Below are 8,469 nucleotides of genomic sequence, written 5' to 3'. Positions count from 1 at the left end.
TTCTTTACTGACTGAGCTAACCAGGGAAGCCCAAGAAGACTGGAGTGGGTAGCTTATCTCTTCTCCAGGGTATCTTCCTGACCCAGGGTCTCCTGCATTGCAGGCAGATTCTTTACCAGCTGAGCTACCAGGGAATCAGCATCGGATAGGATATGCAGGGACAATACTGCATACCCACCGGTTCACTGGTTAATGTTGCTGTCTCTTTAAGTCATCACCACTGGGCCCTCCCCTCTCTGAGCTTCTTGAGCTCTGAGTGGCACAGAGACTTCCTCATTGGTGGGGAGGAAACCAGTCACTGCACCCATAGCCAAGGGCAGGCAGCAGATCAGGAGCTTCTTGGATCTAACGTTAGAGCCTGTCACCAATTCTGCAGGAAAGGTGAGTGTAAGGGAAAGGGAGTCAGTCCGGGAGTAGGACCTGTGGGGAACAGGAAGAGCCCATGTGAAACTGACTAGCGAGCATGTGCATTCTAGTAAGTATGAGAAAGGAAAGCAAGACCTAGAAACAGTAACTTCGCATGCATAGGTTAGTAAGGATGTTTGAGTGTCAAATAGAGTAAGTTCAGAAGTGGTAAGCATCACTCTCCAGCTCTTGTTGCACATGCTCCTATTGTTTAGTCATTCAGTCATGTCTAACTCTTTGCAACCCCTGGACTGTAGCCAACCAGTCTCCTCTGTCCTCTACTATCTCCCAGAGTTTGCTCAAAATTCATGTTCCTTGAATCAGTGATGCTACATGATGCATATACTCTTGAAAGTGAAAGTGAAGTCACACAGTCATGTCCGACTCTTTGGGACCCCATGGACTGTATCCCACCAGGCTCCTCCATCCATGAAATTTTCCAGGAAGGAGTACTGGAGTGGGTTGCCATTTCCTTCTCTAGGCACATACTCTTATGTGGGACTAAATTCTCTCTCTTTCTCTGTATGTGTGCATGCTCAGTCACTTTTGTTCGACTCTTTATGACCCCCTGGACTGTAGCACACCAGGCTCTGTCCATGGAATTTTCCAGGCAAGAATACTGGAATGGGTTGCCATTTCCTACTTCAGGGGATCCTCCTGACCCAGGAATCAAGCCCACGTCTCTTGTGACTCCTGCATTGGCAGCAAGATTCTTTACCACTGAGCCACCTGGGAAGCCCCTATCCTTCCCTAGTCCCCTAGTAAATAAGAAGGGCGATTGCTAGAACTACTGCAGACACCAAAACACATTTTCAAAGTCAACAAACACACCCCAAAAGCATATTCAGCACAGGCAAAAGGTACTGCTGGGGAGTTATAAGGAAAGCTAACCTCAGAACAAGTTACAAAGTGAAAATTCTGCAATTCTCCTAAAACCTCCACTCTCCTTAACACTATCCACAATAGTGCAGGAAACAACTAAGGTTATGAACTTGGCCTTCACCCCTTGCCCTGCAGGGACTCTTGAATATCTTCTCCCCAAGTCAAACTGGGTACTTTGGGGGCTGCTGTACCATGTTAATTTCCTCATCGCAACTGTGTACTGAGGGATGGGACTAGGATAACTGATTGAAAAACTCAAGTCATGGGCTGAATGATTAAAAATAATTTGGCATGGAGGGGAACTTAATATTTTTAAGTACAGATGTAGGAATATAAATCTAAGAAATACACATTTTTATATACTGTGAATCACCACAATGGCATTTCTGCAGCCATAAAATAAAGATTGGAGCAATATGGCAAGTGTGTATAACATTAAGAAAAAACACAGATTGTGAATAGTGTATGTGATTGCGTTGCAGCTACATAAAAATGCGCATTGCACATGGACAATAAGATCAAAGGAACTATAGAAAATAAAAAGCATTGCAAAAGATAAAAATACATACATTTTTAACAATCTCCTAAATAATTCCAAAAGATGTCAGGTTCAATGAGTACTGGACTAGCTAAATAAAACTTGACTCCTTGAAATTTTAAAAGAAAGGATTGTACAAGTTTTACTTTTTCCAATAACTGTATACCTTTGTAACCCCAGATTTTAGCTGTTAAGAACCTCAGAAGAACTTTCCAAATTCCATTTCAAACTTTGCAGGAAGTTCCAAACGGCATACCCAAGAGTTTTATGGATTTCCTGTAGCACACATTCTCATTTCCACCTTTGAAGGGGACACCTTGCTTCAGGTAAAGTCTTCTTCTTGGTTGTAAATCTTGTAGCTCTTTCTTCATTTCACCTCTGGTGTCAATTAAGGGAGCCTGTTGATTTCTAGATACAAAATAACTAATCACATCAAGGGATTTGCCCCTGGGACAAACTTTACTGAAAGCTTTGGAGGGTGGGGGGTGCAGGAGAGATACTGTAGAAATGCAAACAGCTTTGGCTTGAGTTCTAGACAAAACTGCCCTCTGAGTTCTTTGAGACGGGTTATTGAGCCAGCCTCTCTTTGCTTTTCCTTTGTTGTTGGAGCCAATGGGGGAGAACACAGCTATCTGTAAGAGGTAGAGTTTGAAATGGACGGTAAAGCAGACAGGACTCAGGCAGAAATGTGGGGTGGGATGAAGGGTCCTAGGAGGGAAAGCACGAGGTGGGTTGGGAAAGGTGCTGAAATCTGTGTCTGGAGTGGCTGACTGGTGGGGTGGGGGTGGGCGGGGATTCACTGGAAATGAGGCTGGAGAAGTAGGCTGAGGAGAGACTGTGCTCTCTTGTTCAGGTGCTCACGGGATCAGGCAAACTTGATCACAGAATGTTTAATTGTATTAAATAATGTTTGAATGAGTATAATCACTTTACTTTGAGAAACCTCAAATTTGAGTTTTGAGAAGCCTCAGATATGAGGGCAAGAGGATAAAGAGGGGGAGGGGAGCATCCCAGTCTCTCTAGCACACAGATCGTACTTAGACTTATTTGTTTACTTATTTTTAATTGACATACAGTTGACTTAAAATATTATAGTACTTTCAAGTGTACAACATAGTGATTTGACATTTTTTATAGGTTATGCTTCATGTAAAGTTAATATAAAATATTAACTATATTTTTTGTACATTACATTTTTGTATCTTTTATTTCTTGGCCACACCCTGTGACTTCTGGGATTTAGTTCCCCAAACAGGGTTCAAATCCTTGCCCTTGGCAGTGAAATCTCCAACTACTGGACTGCCAGGGAATTCCTTATCTTAATTTTATACCTAATAGTTTTTACCTCTTAATCCTTTTCTCCGATCTTGCCTCCCCCTTCAGCCCTGTCCTCAGTGGTAACCACTAATTCATTCTTTGTACTGGTGAGTCTGTTTCTCTTTTGTTATATTCAACTTTTTTTTTTTTTTCAGATTGTGAAAACATACAGCATTTTTTCTTGCATATGACTTATTTCAATAAGCATAATACGACTTATTGCAATAAGTATGACCTATTTCAGTAAATGTAATACCCTCTAGGTCCATGCATGTTGTTGCAAATGGAAAGATTTCATCCTTTTTTATGGCTGAGGATTATTCCATTATATATATATATATATATCAAAAAAAGAGAGAATCAAAAATGAAAGTGTTAATCACTCAGTCATGTCCAACTCTTTAGGATCCCATGGACTGTAGCCCACCAGGCTTCTCTGTCCATGGAATTCTCCAGGCAAGGACACTGGTGTGGGTAGCCTTTCCCTTCTCCAGGGGGATCCTCAACCCAGGGATTAAACCCAGGTCTCCTGCACTGCAGGCAAATTCTTTACTGTCTGAACACCAGGGAAGCCAATACACATGTATATATAAAACACCTTCTTTACCCAATCATCTATTGATGGACATTTAGGTTGCTTTCCTATCTTGGTTATTATCAATAATGCTGCTATGAATATTGGAGTGCATACATCTTTCTGAAGTAGTGTTTTCGTTTCCTTTGGATATATACCCAGAGGTAAAACTGCTAGATCATATGAAGTTCTATTTTTAATTTTTCAAGGAACCACCACACTGTTTTCTACCATTACTGTAGCAACTGACATTCCCACTATCAGTGCACTAGGGATCCCTTTTCTCTATATCCTTGCCAACATGTGTTATTTCTTGTTTTCTGATGACAGCCATTCTGACAGCGGTGCCCCATGCCTCTTGTACCCAAATATCTGTTTTCTTCCTCAAGTTAGGAAACTTTTCAATTATAATTTCACCAAACACATTTTTGACCCACTTCTCTCTCGTCTCTACCTATAACGTGAATGTTAGTACACTTGATGTTGTCCTGGAGGACCCATAAACTATCATCCATTTTTTAAACGTGTTTTCTTGTTGCTGTTCTGGTTAGGTGATTTCCACTCTTCTGTCTTATGTGTTCTTCTGTGTCACCTCAGCTGGCCTGAATTCCTTCTAGCACGTTTTTCATTTCAGTTATCATAATCGTCAGCTCTGACTGGTTTTTATATTCTCTAGTTCTTTGCTGAAGTTTCCACTGTGTTTAGCTATTGTTTTCTCAAGTTCAGTTAGCATTTTCATTACTGTTGCTTTGGACTCTTTGGCAGGCAAATTATTTGTCTCTGTTATCTTGTTCTTTCATTTAAAATATAGGCCTCTGTTTCTCATTTTCTTTAACTTTCTCAGTCTGCTGCTATGAAGTTAGGTGAAACAGTCACCTATCCTGGTCTTGAAGGCATGTCCTTGCGTGGAAGTGTCCCTTTGCAGTGTGCATGTGCCTGGTGGCTTTGGTGGGAGAGCTGGACCAGAAGTGAGCGGTGACTGTGTCTTCTCCCAGGGTGTGCTGGCAGCCACCGCAGCGGTGGGAGGCAGGGCTGGAGTCGGAGGGGCGACAGCCAGAGCCAGGTGCCAGCCAGGGCTTCTCCTAGGCTCCATACCAGTTGCCACCCTATTGTGGGAGGAGTCAAAAGCCAAGTGGCAGGAGCGGGAGTCTTAAGGGAGCTTAATCTTCCCCCAGATTGATGACTGTCTTCACCTTGGCTGGGGTCATAGTCAGGGCCTGAGGGCTTGGGGCCTCACTTCTGAGCTGGTTTCATTTTTTCCTCAGTGTGTACCAAGGGGTACACACTGAGGCAGGATGGGGAACCAAAGAGTTGGAGCCAGACCACAGAGCTTTCTCTGCTCCTTCCCTGGTGCTCACCTACCCATTGGCAGTGGTGGCCTCTGCCTTTGAGGGGAGCAGTAAGGGCTGGAATAAGATATCGGGCGCTGGGAGGTGCTCTGGGGGCAGTCCTGGCAGGCTGGCCAGAACACCAGGCAGTGTTCAGTCTACTGCCTCTGCACTGGGACTGCGGGCAAGCAAGCTGTACATGCTCTTCAAGACCAGGGTCTCAGTATCTTACAGCCCCCACAATAAGCCCTACTGATTTCCAGACCAGCTAAGGGGCTCGTCTTGACACAGAGTAAATGTTATCATCTCCCCTCTGCTCTTTGCATTTGGGGGCCCTGAGAAGACAAAGTCAAGCTTACCAGGTGCTCTCACAGCATCATCCCAACCCCAGACTAGGCTCCTCCAAATGTCTTTGCTGAACATTTCCTCCAATCTCTTTCCAATGCCCCAGGGAAGGCAGGAACTACGACCTTCTCACTGTAGGGTCACCAGCATTTTAGACCTGGCCTGACAGACTGTAAGCAGTTACATCTATTTGATAAATGAGTGAATGAACAAATTGTATCTGGGACTCTTTCAGGTAATCATGGGAGGACGGAAGGTGGCAAGAGATGAAGAAAATGCCTATGGTAAGAACACGTCTCAATGCATATTTGCCCCCAGGTGTGAACCCTGGATGGTAGGGGGATGGGCTAATTCAAGACTGAACAAGAGAAGCCAAGAGGTGACTTGATGCTGGCGTGAAGCAGCAAGAGCCCTGGGGATGGCACTTCATCTGGATCTTTACCCCCACCCTGCTGTGAGATATCAAGTTCTTTGACTAACCTGTATCTCCATTTCCAAAATAAAATGAATAAACAGAAGTGGATGTAGAGGGCATCAAGTCGTGTATTAGAGGGAACATGGTTCACCAGGTAGAAGATGTTAGGGAACAAGGATGGAGGGCTACACAAGTGCTTTTTAGGCAGCAGGTTTAAGAGTCAAGAGAGGAGGAGGAGGGAGGCAGGAAGGTAAGGAAGAGAGTTGATCTCATCTTATTTTCTGACAGTGTCCTATGAGGACAGTGCTACAGTATTGATTGCGTTTGTGTAGAAGAGGTTTAACACTTAGATTAAGCAGCTCCCCAGGGTTACAAGGCTGGTAGAGGACAGGTCTATGATTCAAACCCCGGCTATGGGACTCCAGATAGCCCTCTCGGCTGGGCCCACTGCCCCACCCCTTTCCCCAGTGGGAGGGCATCAGGGAAAAGAAGGACCAGCTTCGCATAGCCTGGATGACAGATCATATCAGACGAAGTAATGGCCTGTATTACAAAGGCGCATCCTCTAGAAAGAGGTTCAGCAGCTGCTGGAGCACCTATAGGTGCACGTGTGACGCCAAAGAGAGGAGAAACAGACGGATAGAGACCCCCTTGGAGTGCCCAAATCTCACACCAGGTCACTCAGTAGAGGGAAAGTGAAAGTCGCTGTCATGTCTGACTCTTTGTGACCCCATGGATGATACAGTCCATGGAATTCTACAGGCCAGAATACTGGAGTGGGTAGCCTTTCCCTTCTCCAGGGGATCTTTCCAAACCAGGGATCCAACCCAGGTCTCCAGCACTGCAGGTAGATTCTTTACCAGCTGAGCCACAAGGGAAACCAGTAAAGGGTTGGTCCCAAAGACAACCGTGGAAGCGCTCTGTTCTCCTTTGCTCACAAGGCGTCCAGGAGACCCAGGAACCGGGACACGTTGCTCTCAGGTTCCGAAGCTTACAGACCACCGTTGCCCACAGGTTTCCAGGAGTTCAGGTCCGCCCTGCAGGAGCGCCGGCTGCGCCTCCTCCTGGCCGGGAGGTCGGGGACCGGGAAGAGCGCCACGGGCAACAGCATCCTCCAGCGGAAGCACTTCCTCTCCAGGCTCGCGACCACAGCGGTGACCAGGGCCTGCGCCACGGGGAGCTGCTGCTGGGCCTCGTGGGACGTGGAAGTCCTCGACACCCCGGACCTCTTCAGCCCCGAGGTCGCCCAGGCAGACCCGGGTTTCAAGGAGAGAGGCCGCTGCTACCTGCTGTCGGCCCCGGGGCCCCACGCCGTGCTCCTGGTGACCCAGCTCGGCCGCTTCACCGCCCAGGACCTGCAGGCCTGGCGCGGGGTGAAGGCGCTCTTCGGGGCGGGCATCGCGGCGCGCGCCGTCGTGGTCTTCACCCGCAGGGAGGACCTGGACGGGGGCTCGCTGCAGCAGTACGTGCGCGACACCGACAACCGTGCGCTCCGGGAGCTGGTGGCCGAGTGCGGGGGCCGCTGCTGCGCCTTCGACAACCGAGCGGCTGACGGGGAGCGGGAGGCGCAGGTCAGGGAGCTGATGGGGCTGGTGGAGGAGCTGGTGAGGGACCACGGCGGCGCCCCCTACACCAACGACGTGTACCACCTGGCGCAGACCCTGGGCGGGCTGAGTCCCGAGGAGAGGCTGCGCAGGGTGGCGGAGCGACTGGCCGCCCGAGCGCCGTCGTGGTCGGAGCGCTGGCCGCTGGCCGGGCTGTGGCGGTGGCCCAAAGCAGCGCCGGAGACCTGGTGTAAGCTGGGCCTGGTGGCCCTGCTGGGCGCCCTGTTCCTGCTGTACCTGCTCTGCAGGTAGCTGCCTGATGCCTTTGGTGGGTCAACCCTGACACATTGTAAATAACACTTCGTCCCTTGCAGTGATAATCACGGTCATCTCAGGTGCGCTGCTGCTTCAGGGCACGCATTCCCTTCTTTTCTCCCTCACCTCGCCTAATCTACCAACCTCAGAGGCGTGCCAGGCAAATCTCCCACCTGAAACCTTCCTCTGTTACCTGGTGGTCCCTGAACTCCCCTTTCCTCAGAGCCCAACAGCCACTGTTAATTTTAGGTGTTTTCCACCTGACCTCAGACTGCCTTTGACTCCATCCTGTCACTGAACTGCTTTTACTCCTGAAAGCAGATGAGGACCATTTTCCCTCTCACCCCTGGACTCCCCGGTGAACCAAGGGCAGAACTGCCCCAGGGCAGAGTCTGAGTACATATTCATTTGTTTGAATTGAACTGAATGGAAGAAATAAATGTACTGGACAGTCACATTGTGTTGAAAGAAATCAGTATTTGCAGCTGTTTCTTCATCCACTTCATATACTCATTGAACACAGATGCTGCTGTCTCATTCCTGACCCCACTGGCAAACAACCATGCACCCACACACTCACTCAGGTGTGTGATGGCAAGGAGGGAAGACATTAGTGCAGACCTGGCCCTCTGTACCGGCAGGGGATTGTCGTCCCCCAGCAGCTTGAATGCAGATGTTTCTGCACGTCCAAAGAGACTGTCATTGGAGCCTTGGTTCCCTAGGGCCCATGGAGGTCCTTCAGAAAGTCTCCTCCCAAGGAGGGGTTTTCTCACTAGCTGACCAACTCACAGGGTAAGCAAGGGTAT

At 48.1% G+C, this 8,469-nt stretch overlaps 1 protein-coding gene across 3 annotated transcripts; it reads left to right on the top strand.

The window, feature by feature from the left end:
- Window positions 1-293: 293 nt before the first annotated feature.
- LOC512867 (GTPase, IMAP family member 1-like) lies at window positions 294-8,118 on the top strand. Of its 3 annotated transcripts, none has more exons than XM_005205830.5 (4): window positions 294-381; window positions 2,063-2,151; window positions 5,625-5,673; window positions 6,819-8,118. In XM_005205830.5, exons 3-4 carry the CDS (start codon window positions 5,631-5,633, stop codon window positions 7,658-7,660), a joined length of 885 nt encoding a protein of 294 aa, XP_005205887.3. In that variant the 5' UTR covers window positions 294-381; window positions 2,063-2,151; window positions 5,625-5,630; the 3' UTR covers window positions 7,661-8,118.
- The last annotated feature ends 351 nt before the right edge of the window (window positions 8,119-8,469 follow it).

This window comes from Bos taurus, chromosome 4, assembly GCF_002263795.3.
Source record: "Bos taurus isolate L1 Dominette 01449 registration number 42190680 breed Hereford chromosome 4, ARS-UCD2.0, whole genome shotgun sequence".
NCBI lineage: Eukaryota > Metazoa > Chordata > Mammalia > Artiodactyla > Bovidae > Bos > Bos taurus.
The sequence above is the reverse complement of the archived record's forward strand: the minus strand, read 5'-3'. Positions and strand labels throughout refer to the sequence as shown.

What these genes read in the sequence shown, in the direction of transcription:
- LOC512867 (XM_005205830.5), top strand. Translation starts at nt 5,631, where the DNA reads ATGGGAGGACGGAAGGTGGCAAGAGATGAAGAAAATGCCTATG. An exon ending in AGATGAAGAAAATGCCTATG is followed by an intron (nt 5,674 to 6,818) that starts GTAAGAACACGT and finishes CGTTGCCCACAG; the next exon opens with GTTTCCAGGAGTTCAGGTCC.